The 18,223-nt window shown below is 44.8% G+C and overlaps 1 protein-coding gene across 4 annotated transcripts in view; it reads left to right on the plus strand.

Annotated features, from left to right (window-relative positions):
* Positions 1-18,223, plus strand: part of aadat (aminoadipate aminotransferase) — a 112,257-nt gene that overhangs the window by 41,639 nt on the left and 52,395 nt on the right. For all 4 annotated transcript variants that reach the window (XM_073047873.1, XM_073047874.1, XM_073047872.1 and 1 more), the window contains exons 7-9: positions 721-786; positions 5,226-5,308; positions 16,865-16,961. In XM_073047873.1, the coding sequence (XP_072903974.1) occupies positions 721-786; positions 5,226-5,308; positions 16,865-16,961 (246 nt within the window). The remainder of the gene's footprint in view (positions 1-720; positions 787-5,225; positions 5,309-16,864; positions 16,962-18,223) is intronic.

Below are 18,223 nucleotides of genomic sequence, written 5' to 3' on the forward strand. Positions count from 1 at the left end.
AGCATCCCTTACCTTCAACAATAACCCAAACACTGCTTCTACAGGAAAACCATTACATGAAATACCCTATAACGTTAACCGTCTACAACCCTGAGATTTGCCTTCGTACAGACAGCCATGAAACAAAGGAAGCCATTCAAAGGAAAACAAAACACCTAACGTGCAAAAGAAAACAAGTCATGCATACAGTAAAAGAAAGAGCAAGAAACCAAGAATATAAAGACACCAAGCACAACGTCATCATAAAGAGCCCTGGCATATTCAGTTCAGCATATTCATATTAGGTTCAAGCTAGCATTGTGCTAGTGTGCCAAGAATAAAATCGTCCAAAATAGCAATAAAAAACAAGCAGTCAGAAACCTGAAACAGGTCATAACGTGAACTACCGAGTCCAGTCCACAAACTGTTAATGAAACCTTGCCTCAGAGCTGGGACTCCAGCACCATATTTCAGCAGCAGTGAGAGAGAGAGAGCGACAGACACTGTTCGTCTCTCCATTTTCTGCAAGGTGAGAGTCTTCGATGATCAATGCCACCCTCTTGAGGCATTGCCTTTTGAAGGTGTCCTGCTTGGTCTGGAGCTGGCTGCGTTTACAGCCCTCTGCGGCTTTCTCCGATCCTGTGCGCTGGAGCCTCCGTACCAGACGCTGATACAACCAGTCAGAGGGAAATCCTCTCACTGCACAAAATCTAACCTGTGCAATTCTTTTTTTTTTTGCAGATTGCCAGAAAATATGACTTACTGATAATTGAAGACGATCCTTACTTTTTCCTGCAGTTTCAGAAGGTAAATTATCAAAGAGTTTGCATTTATTTAGCGACTATTTAGACTACTTGGGCACGCTGGCTAGTGTGACTCTATTGCAGCTTCTCAGGGTGTTGGAGTTCAGAGTTCAATTCCAACGCCATCTGTAAAGAGGTTGTACGTTCTCCCCATGATGGTGTGGGTTTCCTCCCAGTCCTGAGACATACCAGGTGATAAGTTAGTTGGTCATTGTACGTTATCCTGTGATTAGAATAGGATTAAATAGGTAGGTTGCAGTTTGCTGAGGCAGTTCAAAGGTCAAACAGTGTCAGAGAAATGCATACAATATACATCCTGAAATGCTTTTTCTTTGCAACCATCCACGAAAACAGAGAAGTGCCCAAAGAATGAGAACATGAGAACCCCAAACTCCCCCCCAGCTCCCCCCTCCCGTGTGTAAGCGGCAGCGAGCAAAGATCCCCCCCCCACCACCAGCAAAAAATACACGCATCGGTACCATCACCAAGCCCAAGCGTGTGTTAAGCAATAGCAAAGACACAGACCAAAGTTACCCCAAAAGCTTCACATTTCATCCAAATTTCGACAACTCACAGCTTCTCTCTCTCTCCCTGGCCAGGGAGGGGGAGGTGTAACCATTTCCACAGCGAGCGGGAGACATAACAACAACCCGCCGGTTTACGATCTTAAGAGTCCGTTTCATCTTACTTTACGAGCTCTGTGTTCAAAGATCTCGGGTCTTCAGGCCCACAGCAAAAGATTTTCTGGCCTCCCGAGCCTCCCACTGTGACACCGACCCTCGATCCGCCCGTCTGCAGAGCCCCGAGATCTGAGGCTTCCGAACACAATCGGGATTCTCAGGCCAAACCCTTGGCATGTCGAGTAACGGCCAGCCACAGAACCCCGAGAACGGGTCCCATTCCCGCAAGGAACCGAAGCCAGCGTGTAACTCCCGGTCAGGGTCTTCAAAAGAACCCTGAAAGGGAAAAGTAAAGATGTTAAAGGTAGAAATAGAGCTGCTTCCAAAGATGCAAGCAAAGGAGTCGTTGGGCTCCGTTAGGCACCATCATCCCTCCTAAACTCCACCCCACTCTATCCCTAAATAAATAGCTTGCTTGCATACTGCCTGTTATGTCACTGGCATTTAGGGCAGCAATGAAGGTCCTCCATTTCTGGTGGTGTTCAGGGCTTCCTTCATTATGTCAGTAGCTTCCTCTCGGTTTTCACTACTGCCAGTGGGCAAATCCCATCGCACTCAGGTGTGGAAGGATTCTTCATTGCAGTTTTGTTTGGCCAGTCAGGCTGGTTCACCCTGAGCTGAATTCCCAAACCTGGAGGACCAGTGGACCGCTGCCCTTTGACCTGTTTGGAATAGGTGACCCCACCGAGAGCCAAAGCGTACAGCCCTGACCCCAGCCCACATAGCTCTCCGGGTCATCGAGGCTCGGAAGCCTCCAAACTCAACAAAAAGGTTGCGGTCCTCTTGGAGGAAATAAGTAAGTGATAAATCTCATGAGTGTTTCCAGCCAATTATATTTTTATATAAAAACAGGAAATGCTGGAAACACTCTGCAGGTTAAGCAGCATCTGTCGAAGGAGAGACAAGGTAATGTTTAGGGTCGGGGGCCCTTCATCAGAACCATTTGCATGGCCTGTGCTACGTGTGAGAGGTGTAGTGGGCAAGCTCACAATAACCAGCAGTTAAGTGTTAAATGCTGATCCAAACCTGGAGGACTTCATTGTGTTGTGCTGGGGATCTTTAAAGGTGGACTGACTGAACTATTGAATTGAGTCATTGAAAAGACAGCATCATTCATAGTGCTATGTTCCCACTCCTCTCCAAAAGATTAATTTTCATTTATCCTTACCTCAAGATCTACATACAGTCTCTCTCATTATGAACTTTTTGATGTAAACATCCAGTACTAGCACCATCATCATTATGTGCCGTGTCGTTTGATGTAGGTGATCATGGTCTCATGGCCATGATAGTTGTTGGCAAATTTTTCTACAGAAGTGGTTTGCCATTGCCTTCTTCTTTGCAGTGTCTTTACAAGACGGGTGACCCCAGCCATTATCAATACTCTTCAGAGATTGTCTGCCTGGTGTCAGTGGCTGCATATCCAGGACTTGTGATATGTACCAGCTGCTCATACGACCGTCCATCACCTGCTCCATGGCTGCATGTGACCCTGATCGAGGGAGGGGAGTGCTAAGTAGGTGCTGCATCTTGCCCAAAGGTGACCTGCAGGCTGGTAAAGGGTAAAGTGCCTTAACCTTCTTCGGTAGAGACGTATCTCCACCCCATCACCCAAATACTAGAAGACATGCTTTTCAGGAGAAATAGGGCAACTTTCAGAGAAGTCATGTGGGACAAGTTCTTTTATACAGTCAGGAGGCAAATACAATAGAGGCATATCAGAGGCTGGAATAGAGACAAATGGATTTGTGGAGAATGGAGGGATGAGTAGACAGGATGATTTAATTTAGTTAAGCTTTTAACTACTAGGTAAATAGTTGAGCACAATATTGTGGGACAAAGGTCCTGTTCCGCTCTATGTTCTACCTCACCCCAGAATCTATCACATATCTACAATTTACAGTGACCTATTAGCCTTCCAAACCACAGATAGTTTTGAGATGCATGATGGAGCAGAACACATAGTGGAAAAATACAGAGCGAATGGGCAAACTTCACGCAGACAGCACTGAGTTGCTGTACAAGCTGCACCTTGGTATAGTCGAGTGGATGATTGCCACTGTTGTATGAAGCCAAGAGTCCATTTTATCATAAAGTCCATTCAAGAGTCTGATAACTTCACTCAACTTCACTTACCCCGTCGTTGAAATGTTCCCACAGCTAATGGACTCACTTTTAAGGACTCTTCATCTCATATTCTCGATATTTATTGTTTGTTTATTATTTCTTCTTTGTATCTGCAGTTTGTTGTCTTTTTCACACTATTTGAATCCCAGGTTGGTGCAGTCTTTCATTGATTCTATTGTAGATTTATTGAGAATGCCTGCAGGAAAATTAATCGAAGGGTTGTCTGTGTACTTTGATAATAAATTTACTTTGAACTTTGATAACAAAGAGATACAAGTCATCCTTAAGCCTGATTGCAGGCGATTTCTGGATTTTGTATCTTCTGTCTGATTGGAGAGGAGAGAAGAGGGATTGTCCGGTGTAGGCACGGCCTTGAATTCTGCTGGTTGCTTAACTGAGTCAGCAAGATATATAGACAAAGTGGTCAGAGCTTTGGATTTCCTCATCGGAAAGGCATCACTCCTGATAATAACACTCTCTTCTAGGAAGGCTAACTTTGAAGCAGTTCTTGTCAGATCTGTGATGGGAGTTAGATTTGTCTCTTTTGCTTTGTTCCCCCTCAGTGATTTCTCTTCCCTTTCCACTCTTTGACCTTCATCCTCTGTAGCTTAAAACAGGATGGGATCAGGAACAGCTACCTACCTACAGTCATCAAGCTCCTGACCCTACCTCACAACAGGACACTGTGGGCCACCTCTTGATCTACCGTGGATTTGTCTCTGGTTGTGGGATTTTTTTATTTTTAATGTCTTGTTTTGCCGTTTTTTTCTTCACTCTCTTGCATGTGCTCTTTTGTATGGTGGAACATACAACAGTATAACACAGGAACAGGCTTTTTGGCCCACAATATTATGGTAAACTGACTGTATGAATCTACTGTACATCCCTGTGACTCATCTGCAAGCAAGTTTCTTCAGTGTACCTGTACCTCACCGTATTTATGTTCATGACAGTAACCCAACTTGAGGTGCTGTGCCTTGAGGAATATGGCTTTAATGTAAGCAAATGGGGGCATTCCTGAAGAAGGGTCTCGGCCCGAAAAGTCAGCTGCTTATTTTTTTCTGTAGGTGCTACCTGACATGCTGAGTTCTCCAGCATTTTGTGTGTGGTGCTTTAAATGGGATCAGCGTAGCAGGGTTAAGCTGGCTGGTGGTGTAGTGGCATCCGCACTGCATTTCGAGGCAAGTGGTCCCAGGTTTGAACCTAGCTGGCTCCTTGCATCTGTGCTGGGTTGTGCATCGAGCTAGCAACTCGACTTCTTAAGAAAACAGACAGAAATGCTAAAGAAATGGCAAGGTTGTGCCACAAGGCGCAGAAAGGAGCAACGGTATAGTTGGGTTCTGTGAGCCAAAAGGTCCGTTCCTGTGCTGGAGAACTCTCTGACTCAGTACCTCTAAAACTGCCTTTCTTTATCTTTCTTTCCCTGTTCTCACTTAAGGGTCTCTGAATTGAAACATTGATTCTGTTTCTCTTCCCATAGATGCTGCCTGACTTGCTGAGTATTTCTGGTCTATCCAGCCCCTGGTTTGTTTGCCAAGTTTTTCTGTGACTGGAACGCAAACTCACACTCAAACAACAAGTGCCAGTAATTGTGAATCTAACTATCACTCTCCTTCGTTCCTCCTTTCATTTCCAGCCCTGGGCACCATCATTCCTCGCTCTGGACGTTGATGGTCGGGTACTCAGGACAGACTCCTTCTCCAAGATCTTATCCTCAGGGTAAGGGTATTTATTTGCTCCTACACTCATGTAGTATTTATCGCAGGTTGAGCATCCCTTTTCCAAAATGCTTGAGGCTGGAAGTGTTTTGGATTTTGGATTGTTTTCATCTATATAACGAGATACCTTGGCGATGGGACCCGAGCTTAAACATGAAATCTATGTACATTACATGTACAGCTTATACATTTACCCTGAAGTTAGTTTTATATAATATTTTTAATAATTTTTGTGCATGAAACAATAAGCCATCAGAAAGGTAAGCTGTCACTACCCCAGCCATCCAGGTGGACAGTCCGCGGCTGTTTGGGATTGCCAGCATTCGCGTCTTTGAATTTATGTGCTGTCCATAAACAGTCTTTGTCTTACACTTGTTCATTTACTTAACAGTTAAAGTTATTACACACCATTAATATAATGAAAATATAATGTGTGCAGGGTAACAAAAGCAGCCCAGCGGCATCAGTAGAATACCTGAATCAGCAACGGCAGGCTTTCGGTCTCCACCTACAGTGCTGATGTCACAGCACACTGTATTTGTATTTTACTTTTTTTTGTTTTTATGTAAGGTATAAAAGCAAAAAATTGACTTTAATTACAAGTAAATGTAATGAAAACTGTGAACAAATCAACATTTTATTTTTAACATCATAGTGACACTGGTCACTTTACACTCAAACATGGAAATATGTTCAATAGCCCCATTTAATATCGGAGAATGTATACGATGTACAACCTGAAATTCTTGCTCTTCACAGACATCCATGAAAACAGAACGCCCTAAAGAATGAGTGACAGTAAAATCATTCGAACCCCAAAGCCCTCCCAGTCCCCCTTCCATGCACAAGCAGAAGCAAAACATCGACCCTCCACTCCCCCTCCTCCTCCCTCTCCTTCACATATTTCAGCAAAAAGCATCAGCACCCACTTACCAAGCAAACAATAGCAAAGCCCCCGAGAGAGACCATGATCTGCTTTACAACAAAAGATAACCGCTCACCCGACAATTCGACATGCCACAAATTCTCCCTCACCCTAATAAAGGGGCAGAGAGGTGTCCCTATGAGGGGAGACATTAAGAAAACACCTCACTAATTCAAAGACTGCTGCATCACCTTCTTTACCCTGAGTTCTCCAACTCAAGAATCAGCAACAAATGCTCCCCCACCAGCGAGAGAAAAAGAGAGTTTGTGTGATTCACCGAGTACAGAGTCCTCAACAGCTTTATTGTTCCCGATGTTTTGTTTACCAGCATAGAATCGGCTCGTCCCTAAGGCCACAAAGCCTCAGAACCCTGAAGGCACTTTCATCTTCTATGCCACGTCCTTGGGATATTGAAAAATGGCTGCAAAGAACCGAAGTTTCAGCTCCAGGTCAGGGTCTTCGACAGAGCCCCATTAATCTTGAAAAGGAGAGAGACATGAAAGGTGGAGATAAAGCTGTTTCCGCAGATGAGCTCGAAGCATTCGCTGTCAAGCACCATCGTAGTGCCGCCCATTTTAGATGGAGATGAAATTCAGATAATATGTTTTGTAATTACTAAAGAAAATGTGATGATCTTTGTGTACAAAGGAAGATAAATGCAGCACCAAGTACTACAACTACATCATGTCAGAGGAACTTGAGGGAGAGCTATCACGCTCTGCCTTAAATATACGTAAAGACTTGGCCTCCACAACCACCTGTGGCAACAAATTCCACAGATTCACCACTCTCTGGCTGAAGAAATTCCTCCTCATCTCCTTACTAAAAGAACACCCCTCTATTCTGAGGCTGTGCCCCCTTGTCCTGGACTCCCTCGCTATAGAAAACATCCTCTCCACATGCTTTCTACTTTCAACATTCGATAGGTCACCCCTCATTTTGGGAGATCATGGAGTTACAGGATATTGCTTTAGCAGCCCTTCAACCCAACTTGTCCATGCCAACTAAGGTGCCATTTGTTCACATTTGAACCATATTCCCTTAACCTTCCCTATCCAAATGTTTTTTAAATGTTATTGTACTTGCCTCAACCAATTTCCCTGGTAGCACAATGCAGAATTTAGTTGTGTAGATACAGAGAAAGTTCAGTTCAGTTCGGCAAAGGAACTGCAAGTGCCACAGCGATATAGATCAAGAGATCACGACAGATGTACATCGTGTTTAACTGATCTTAGAGCTTTTCAAGGATGTTACCAGGGATGTTGATAAAGGCAAGGCAACCTTCCCACATGGAAGGCATGTCCAGAAGGTTTAGTTACTTGGCATTCAGGATGAGGTAGTAAATTAGATAAGACATTGGCTTTGTGGGAGAAGCCAGAGAGTGTTAGTTGATGGTTGCCTCTCTGTCTGGAGGCCTGTGACTAGTGGAGTGCTGCAGGGACCAGTGCTGGGTCCATTGTTGTTTATCATCTATATCAAGGATCTGGATAATAATGTAATTAACTGGATCAGCAAATTTGCAGATGACACTAAGATTGGGGGTGTAGTGGACAGCAAAAACGACTATCAAAGCTTGCAGCAGAGAAATTGGCTGAAAAATGGCCAGATGTGATTTAATGCAGACCAGTGTAAGGTATTGCACTTTGGGGGGTCCAAGCAGATTAGAACTTGCACTGTGCACGGTAGGGCTCTGAGGAGTGCTGTAGAACAAAGGGATCTGGGGATATAGGTCCATAATTCATTGAAAGTGGCATCAGAGGTTGACAGGGTTGTAAAGAAAGTTTTTGGCACATTGGCCTTCATAAATCAATGTATTGAGTACAGGAGATGGGATGTTATGTTGAAGTTGGATAAGACATTGGTGAGGCCTAATTTGGAGTATTGTGTGCAGTTCTTGTCACCTACCTACAGGAAAGACATCAATAAGATTCAAAGAGTGCAGAGAAAATTTGTGAGGATGGTGCTGGGACTAGAGGACCAGAATTATAAGGGAAGATTTAATAGATTAGAACTTTATTCCCTAGAATGTAGAAGTTTGAAGGGAGATTTGATAGAGGTATATAAAATTATGAGGGGACAGACAGGGTTTTTTATAGATATGCTTTTTACACTAAGGTTGGTGAGACTAGAACTAGAGGTCATGGGTTAAGTGTGAAAGGTGAAATGTTTAAGGGGATCATGGGGGCGGGGACTTCACTTCGAGGGAGGTGAGAGTGTGGAACGAGTTGGCAGCAGAAGTGGTGGAGTCGGGTTTGATTTCAACACTTTAGAGAAATTTGGATAGGTACATGAGCAGTATGTGACATGGAGGGTGCAGATCAATGGGTCTAGGCTGATTAATAGTTTGACATGGACTAGATGGACTGAAGGGCCTGTTTCAGTGCTGCTGTGTTCTATGATTTTATCAGTTCCTTACCATGGAAGAGATCTGTTCGAGGATCACGTAACAGTGGGATCAAAGCTGTCCATAGCCTGGGGGTACATATTCTCAGGCTTTTCTATCTTCTGCCCGATGAACGCCAGAGATGAGGATGATCAGAATGGGAGTGATCTTTAACTATGTTGGCTGCTTTACCAACAAAGTAGCAAATGTGGGAGGGGAGACTGGTTTTCAAACAGACTACGCTGTGTTGACAGCTTTATGCAATTTCTTCCAGTTGTTTGTGGAGAATTTACCATACCACACTGAAATGCCTCCAGATAGGGTGTCATTAAAAATTGTAGAGGTTCCTTGATGGCATGCTTTCTTGGACATTGGGTCTGCGTGACTGAGCCAGTTCAGCAGAATGCAGAATATGGTGCTGCAGATACCGAGAAGGTGCAGAACAAGTCGACAAAGTATAAGGGCCACACTGAGGTAGATGAAGAGATCAGTTACTCATAGAGGTCTATTCAAGAATCTTATAACAGTAGGACGGAGCCATCCTTGAGCCTAGTGATACTTGTTGATATATTCTGACATTGGTAAAGTTTACATCTAGGAACTTGAAGTTCTCTATCATCTCCTCCTCGGCACCATTTATACAGACATGAGCATGTCCTCTATCCTGCTTTCTGAAGTCAGTAACTACCTCCTTTGTTTTGCCAACATTGAGGACACAATGTTATCAGGCCCTTCCTCGTGTACTCCACCTCTTCGTAGTTTGAGATCAGGTGGTATCAATTTGTGAACTTGTGAAAAGAGTTAGAGCGGAATCTGGCCACACATTCATGAGTGTTTAGGGAGTAGAGTCAGGGGCAGAGGGAGAGTTAGGAGCTGTCGGTACATGTATAATACAAGTCACAGAAACATGATGTACTGTACACAATCAGAATCAGGTTTATTATCACCGACACATGTCGTGAAATTTGTTCGCAGTAGCAGTACCGTGAAATACATTAAACAATTACTATTAGCTACAATAAGAAATATTTTTTAAATAGTGAAAAAGAGAGTAACTTAGTGCAGTAGGGTTCATGGATTCATTGTCCATTCAGAAGTCTGATGGCAGAGGGGAGAATGTTAAATGGTTGTATTCAGGCTCTTGTACCTCCTCCCTGGTGGCAATAATGAGAAGGAGGCATGTGCTGGGGGTGGGGGTGGTGAAGGTTCTTATTGGTGGATGCCGCCTTCCTGAGGCATTGCCTTTGATGAAGAGGCTTGTGTCCATCCTGGATCTTGATGGAGAGGCTTGTGTCCATCCTGGATCTTGATGGAGAGGCCTTGTGTCCATCCTGGATCTGACTGAGTTTATGGTCCTCCGCAGTTTCGTCCGATCCTGTGCAATGGTGTCTCCGTCCCAGACAGTGATGTGACCAGTCAGAATAGTCTCTACAATAAATCTGTAGAAATTTACTGTGAGCTGGGAAAACGGCATTCATTTCATGATCTTTACCATTCAACGAAGTTGTAATGGGTGCAATGGCCTCTTTCTGGGGCAATAAAATCCTATCATTTTCTGAAGGTACTGTAGATTGACAAAAGGACCCTTTAAAGACCTCAGAGATACTGCAGAGTGAAAATCTCTTGAGTATTGATTGACAAAAGTACAGTGACGCACATGTGCATGATGACCTTGTTAAAAGAAAATTGAAAACCTCCTATTAATATTAACTAAGAATGGGCAAGATAAGAATGCTGTACAATTGTTGCTATGGCAACTAATGTTCCATGCGAAGGAGAAAGTAGTTTGCTTTGGGAAAAGGGCAGAGATTTTCAATGTAAACAATTAAGGCAGTTGAGCTGGTGTAAATTATAGTAACGCACATCAAAATGCTGGAAGAACTCAGCATCTATGGAGAGGAATAAACAGTCGATGTTTCGGGTTGAGACCCTTCGTCAGGACTGGTGAAAGGTCGTGGATTGTTTGTTTCTTTCCATGGATGCCGCCTGACCTGAGTCCTCCAGCGTTTTGATGTGTATTACTCTGGATTTCCAGTATCTGCATAATCTCTTCAAGGGTTCTTTTATTATTAAAGTATGTATGTATACAACTCTGAGATTGTTCTTCTCCAAATAACCATGAAGCAAAGGAAAACCACGGAAGTCAGTTCAGAGAGAAACAGTAAATCTTCACACAAAAAAAGAACGGCAAAACGATCATCAACCCCCCCCCACCAACCCAACTCCCCCCACGTGAAACACAAGAACATCGCCCCCCCCCCAATCCCTCTGTCTCCACACAAAAAAAACTAACAAAGATCTAGTGTAAATCACAGTATCTGTTAATTTTGGTGAGAGTGAAAAGAGTAAAAGAGAAGCTTCTATTTTCACCAGCGAGACAGGGGAAGCAGATGTGACGTTCAGGGAACTAGAGAAGATGGAGGATCGTGCTTCTCCCCAAGAAAGTTGCTTACATTCAATGCACACTTCCTGAAATGCTGGAAGCAGGAGCAAAGTCAGCAAAAACTTTCAGTAAGGAATTAGATAAATACTTTAAAAGAAATGATGCAAGATTACAGCTGTGCAGAGCAGCAGACTGAGGATTCAGGGTCAGCACAGGTACAGTGACCCTGTACATATGGCGGTTAAGTGTGAGATGTTCTATTTTGAGGCTTCATAGTAACTATTAGCTAGCTGTTATTATGGACAATGGTTGCTTCCTCTTTAAGTTTCCAATTCATTTGGACACCAGATGAGGTTTCACTTTTACTGCTTCCATGTATATTTAGCAGAGACAAAGGGGAAGGAGCTAAACTTTGTTTTCAAAACCATGAAAAACTACCACACAGGAAGAGGCCCTTTGGTCCACATCCCTTCATTCCCTGCCTGTTCCTTTGTCTGTCTAACTGCCCCCATAAACTTCACCGTTGTATCTGCTTTCACCACCTCTCCCAGCATTGCGTTCAAAGTATCTACCACTCTGTGTTTAAAAACAAAAACTTGCCCTATAAATCTCCTTTAATCTTCCCCCCCTATTAATAGCTATGCCCTCCAGTGTTTGACATTTCTGCCCTGAGTGGCCAGGTGAAGATACGTCTCTACCAAAGTAGGCGTGAGGTGCTCCTTCTCTCCACTAGCCTGCAGGTCGCCTTTGGGCAAGTTGTAGCTCCTGCTTAGCCCCCTGGTCATGGTCTTGTGAATCCTTGGGAGCCGGTGGTAGATGGTCGTATGAGCAGCTGGTGCACATCACAAGTCCTGGTTATGCGACCACTGACGCCAGACAGACAGCCTCTGAAAAGTATTGATAAAGGCTGGGGTCACCTGTCTTGTAAAGACACTGTCCAGAAGAAGGCAATGGCAAAGCAGTTCTGTAGAAAAATTGGCTAAGAACAATCATCGACGCGGAACGACCATGATCGCCCATGTAATACAACATGACGCATAATGAACGAACCCCGAGAAAAAGATTCTATCAACCCTAACTATGCTTCCCCTCAGCCTCCAGCAGCCCAAAGAAAATGACTCAATTTTATTCAACCTCTTCTCATGCATTGTACCCTTTAATCCTGGCAGCATCCTGGTAACCTGGCCCCCTCAAACTCTCCACGTCCTTTTTATAATGTGATCAGAACTGTGTTCAGTACTCCAAATTTGGCCTAACCAAGGGTGCATACAGCTAGAACATGACTTGCCAACTAGAAGTTGTCTTGATCAATGAACACAGATGTGCCATTTACCACCCTAAGCATTTGTGTTCCACTTTGAGGGACCTGTGACTTGCACCCCAGGTCCCTCTGAGCATCAGTGCTCCCAAGTGTGCTGCCATTTATTGAGTACAAAAGCTGCAGAGAGTTGTAAACTCAGCCACCTCCCCATCATTGAGGAAGTCATCAAGAAGGCATCCTCAATCATTAAGGACGTCCACCACCCAGGACGTTGTTAGCGTCAGAGAGGAGGCGCAGGAGTGTGAAGACAGCTTAGGAACAGCTTCTTCCCCACTGCCATCAGATTTCTGAATGGTCCATTAACATGTGAACACTATCTCAAAATGTTGCTGTCTTTTTGCTATACTTGTATATCTTAATATACTTAATGTAACTTTCTTGTATTGCACCGTTCTGCCATAGTGGGGTGTGTCAGGAATGGACAGGAGGAGGAGTATAGGAAACTGATACAGGACTTTGTGATATGGTGCAACTCAAACTACCTGCGTCTCAATATCACCAAGACCAAGGAGATGGTGGTGGACTTTAGGAGATCTAGGCCTCATATGGAGCCAGTGATCATTAATGGAGAATGTGTGGAGCAGGTTAAGACCTACAAGTATCTGGGAGTACAGTTAGACGAGAAGCTTGACTGGACTGCCAACACAGATGCCTTGTGCAGGAAGGCACAGAGTCGAATGTACTTCCTAAGAAGGTTGGCGTCATTCAATGTCTATAGTGAGATGCTGAAGATGTTCTATAGGTCAGTTGTGGAGAGCGCCCTCTTCTTTGTGGTGGCGTGTTGGGGAGGAAGCATTAAGAAGAGGGACGCCTCACGTCTTAATAAGCTGGTAAGGAAGGCGGGCTCTGTCGTGGGCAAAGTACTGGAGAGTTTAACATCGGTAGCTGAGCGAAGGGCGCTGAGTAGGCTACGGTCAATTATGGATAACTCTGAACATCCTCTACATAGCACCATCCAGAGACAGAGAAGCAGTTTCAGTGACAGGTTACTATCGATGCAATGCTCCTCAGACAGGATGAAGAGGTCAATACTCCCCAATGCCATTAGGCTTACAATTCTACCGCCAGGACTTAAGAACTTTTTAAAAGCTATTATTAATGCTTTTTGAGATAGTGATTTAGATGCATATCATATTTTTTACTGAGTTAAGTATTGTATGTAATTAGTTTTGCTACAACAAGTGTATGGGACATTGGAAAAAAAGTTGAATTTCCCCATGGGGATGAATAAAGTATCTATCTATCTATCTATCTAAAACAACAAATATCGTAGGCTATGCCAATGATAATAAATCTGATTCAGGTTCTATACTTCCTCTTGCATTTAAACCAATCTGAGACACTGCACACTTGTTCAAATCAAAAAGTTAAGGAGCATTTATTGTCAAGGTATGTATAGTATATACAACCTTCTTACAGGCAGCCACAAAACAAAGAAACCCAGTAGAACTCATTAAAAAGAAGGCCATCTAACACTCAGTGTGCAAAAGAGAAAGCATATTGTGCAGTAACTAAATTTCACAAAAGTAAGTCCACAGCCACAAAGCCAGTCATCACTGCAGCCAATCCAGTAGCCCGTTAGTTGCCGGCCACAGTCTCAGTTTGGTGTAGCAAGCCCATGCCTCGTCTCCGGGCCCGACTCCCTGACCTTTTCAATCTGGCCCTGCACTTAAATCGTCCAGACCTTGGGCCATTCCTCGCTCTCGGACTGTGGCGCTGCTGGTTCAATACACTCTTGGGCCTTGGCCTGGTCACCTCGATTCAGCCTGCATCGGACCTTTCCCATCAAGCTCATTTTATAATTTCTTTGCTCATACTGTACCTTCAGTACTGTGCAAATGCCTTAGGCTCGTATGTAGAGCTAGCTGGGGTGCCTAAGTCTTTTGCATAGTACTCTATTTGTCAACATGGAGTGGAGAGTGGGTTTGTAAATCACGCAGGAGCAAAGGATGTTGGGAATGGCGAGAGTGGAGCGCTGCAGGAGGGGTGAGGGACAGGAGTCAGAAGGAAGGCCAAGGGTTAGTTAGGTGCAGACACACCCAGCCCTTCCACACCATCTGATTCCAGACGATTGGTTTATTGGTCATTACAGAATATCTCTCTGGTGCTTCCCGCTCCCTCCCCTCTCCCTTCCCCTTTTCCAAACCATGATTCCCCTTGCCCTGTCCCCTTCCCATCCTCAGTCCACAATGGAGACCCATATCAGAATCAAGTTTATCATCACTCACGTATGTCATGAAATTTTTTTTTTTACTTTGTGGCAGGAGTACAGTCCTGTTGCTGTCTGTAAGGAGTTTGTACATTCTCCCCATTACCGGGTGGGTTTCCTCCCACGGTCCGAAGACGCACCCAGTTGGTTGGTTATTTGGTCATTGTAGATTGTCCCGTGATTACACTGGAGTTAAATTGGGGGTTGCTGGTTCAAAGGGCCAGAAGGCCTTGATCCACACTGTATCCCAATAAATAAAATTACCACAGTACTGTGCAAAAGTATTAGACACACTAGCTATATATATGTGCCTAAGACTTTTTCACAGTTCTGTATCACCAACTGATCTATGTCCCGCTACGTCCTTTGACAATCTTCCTCACCACACATAACTCATCTGCAAACTTACTAATCAAATTACCTACTGTAAATCAGACATGTACATTACAAACAGCAGAGGTCCCAGCACCAATGCTTGTGTGACACCACTGGGCACAGCCCTCAAGACAAGAAAACTCCCCCCCCCCCCCCCCCCCTTCCGCTACCCTCTGTCTTGTGTTACCACGGCCATTCAGCCCATCGAGTCTGCTTGGCCGTTCCATCATGGCTGATCCTAGATCACACTCAACCCCATACACCTGCCTTCTCACCAACAGGTCGGAAACAGTCAACGTCCGCCTTAAATAAACACACAGACTTGGCCTCCACCGCAGTCTGTAGCAGAGAATTCCACAGATATACTATTTGCTGGCAAAAAAAATCCCTCATTGTCTCTGTTCTAAAAGGTCGCCCCCTCAATTTTGAGGCTGTGCCCTCTAGTTCTGGATACCCCACAACAGGAAACATCCTCTCCACGTCCACCCATCTAGTCCTTTCAACATTCAGTAGGTTTCAATGAGATCCTTCCACATTCTTCTAAATTCCAGTGAGTACAGGCCCAAAGCTGCCAAACGCTCCTCGTATGTTAACCCCTTCATTCCCAGAATCATCCTCCTGAACCTCCTCTGGACTCTCTCCAATGACAACACATCCTTTCTGAGATATGGGGCCCAAAACTGTTGACAATACTCCGAAGGGCAGCCTGACCAGTGTCTTATAAAGCCTCAGCATTATCTCTTTGCTTTCCTTGTACGTTTTCTTTGTGATTGTACGGGTTTCCTCCTATGTTCCAAAGACGTGGGGTTAGTAGGTTAATTGATGATTGTGAAATGTACTATGATTAGATTAGTGTTAAATAGGTGGGTTGCTGGGCAGAGAGGCACATTGGGCCGGGAGGGCCTGTTCCACACTAAATAAGTAAGTAGCAGGATGAAGAGTATACTGTTACACTTACAGAGAAGGTGCAATACAGGTAGACAATTAGGTGCAAGGCCATGACGAGCTGGTCTGTGAGGTCAAGAGTTCATGTTTATCATATAAGAGGTCCAGACCAAGGATCTATCATTTACTTACTTATTGAGATAGAGCACGGAACGCCCTCTGGCCCTTCAAACCTCACCCCCCAGCAATCCCCCCAAATCGAATCCTAGTCTAATCACCAACTAAGCTACCGGCTGGTATGTGGGAGGAAACAGGAGCACCCGGAGGAAACCTACACAGTCATGGAGAGAACATACAAACTCCTTACAGGCAGAGGCGGGAATTGAACCGGAGTCACTGGTACTGTAAAGTGTTGTGCAAACCTCTACACTACCGTGCCACCCAAATCTTATTTCACTTTACTGCCTCTATGTGCCTGTGTGTAGCATGATGTAACTGGATGGCACCAAGTCGAAGGTTTACACTGTACCTTGGTTCAAGTTTATTGTCATTTCAGCCATACGTGTGTAGGCTGCCTAACGAAACAGCCAGAGCAATGTAAATAACAGTACATATAACTCACACACAACACCTAGAGTGACATTACCACAAGTAATTCACAACGACAGAAGTGAAAAAGTAAACAGCATAACACTACTGGTGCTTCATACGTGAGGAGGACTGGGTGATGGCAGGGAGCTCGGTAGACTTATGACCTGGGGGGAAGAAGCGGTTCCCCATCCTAACAGACCTTGTCCTAATGCTCTGGTGCCTCCTGCCTGGTGGTGGGGGATCAAAGAGATTGTTGGATGGATGGAAGGGGTTATTGACAATCCTAATGACAGTCCAGAGACATACTGGTTAATCGGTTAATTGGTCATTGGAAATTGCCCTGGAGTTGGGCAGGCAAGGGTTAAATCGGCAGGTTGCTGGCCGTGCGGCTCACTGGACCAGATGAGGCTGTTCCGCGCTGTACCTCTTAAATAAATAAATGAAGTTATATAATAAGCCGATGTCAATGCGTTGTGTTTTAACAGAATACGAATTGGATTTCTTTCTGGTCCTAAGCCACTCGTCGATAGGATCGTTCTCCACATCCAGTCCTCCACAATGCACTGCAGCACGTTCTCCCAGGTGGGTAGGATCAGCACCAGATCCAACTGAAACTTTAACTGTTGCCTTCGCCTCATTGTTCCACATTTGTAACCAATATTCACACAACATGGGGTGAAAAGCTCTGTGATATCAATCACTAATGTCTTTACGTGAAATTTCTTCAATGAAGTCAGTTTTCCTCTAAGTGTGTGGTTTGCTCAGTAGAGGTGTAGCACTATTAAGGAATCTATTGCAAGTCAAATCTTAGTGAGGTGGTGGAAAAGAACCATGAGGAGTGACGTAGCTCTGGCCAGCACCATCCTCACCTTACTCCGCTGACGTGACAAAGCTGCGAAGAGCAGAGGGCAAGCTTTTACAGAGACCTTTACAAGTTCGTCAAAAGCCTCTTTGGGAAGGAGAAGAGCGGGGTCCTTAGAGTACCTGTGAGGGGACTGGAGGAGCACCTGATTACCAGAGGCTCGAGCCAGTCACCATTCTGAATGACATACCACCTGAGCACCACATGGACGCAAGGCCCCCTACATGGAGGGAGGTGGAAAGTAAAGTTAAACGAGCAAGATCAGCATCAGCTCCAGGGCCCAATGGCGTCCCATACAGGCTCTATAAGAACACCCCGGCACCCTGAAATACCACTGGAAATTAATGAAGGTGGCATGGGGGAAAGGAATTATACCTAAGGCATGGCGAAGGGCGGGAGGGGTACTAATTCCCAAAGAGAAGAATTCCTCAACAATCAGTCAGATCCGTCAGATTGGTCTCCTGAATGTGGAAGGAAAGATCTTTGGTGTCGTGGCTCAAAGACTCAGTCTTTTTGCAGAGCAACCACTTCGTCGACATGTCAGTGCAGAAAGCCGGAATACGTGGTTTCCCAGGATGTCTGGAACACGCAAATGTCGTCTGGCACCAGATACAAACTGCAAAGAAAGAAAAGAAAGAGCTGCATGTGGTCTTCCTGGACCTTGCCAATGCCTTTGGGTCGGTGCCTCACCAGACTGTGGGCAGCTTTCAACTTTTTCCAGGTTCCACAGGGCATCACAAAGCTGGTCAAAGCGTTTCCAGGATCTGCAGTTCTGTGTCACAACACACAGTAACACCACCACATGGCAGCACCTTGAGATAGGCATAATGGCGGGCTGTACCATCTCTCCTCTGGCATTTATCATGGCAATGGAGCTCATTGTCCGAGCATCACAATGTGTGGTCAGAGGGAAACGCTTGAAGAATGGGCTGCGTCTTCCTCCAATCAGGGCGTACATGGATGACATGACCACAATAACAAC

The sequence above is a fragment of the Hemitrygon akajei genome, chromosome 6, assembly GCF_048418815.1.
Source record: "Hemitrygon akajei chromosome 6, sHemAka1.3, whole genome shotgun sequence".
Classification (NCBI taxonomy): domain Eukaryota; kingdom Metazoa; phylum Chordata; class Chondrichthyes; order Myliobatiformes; family Dasyatidae; genus Hemitrygon; species Hemitrygon akajei.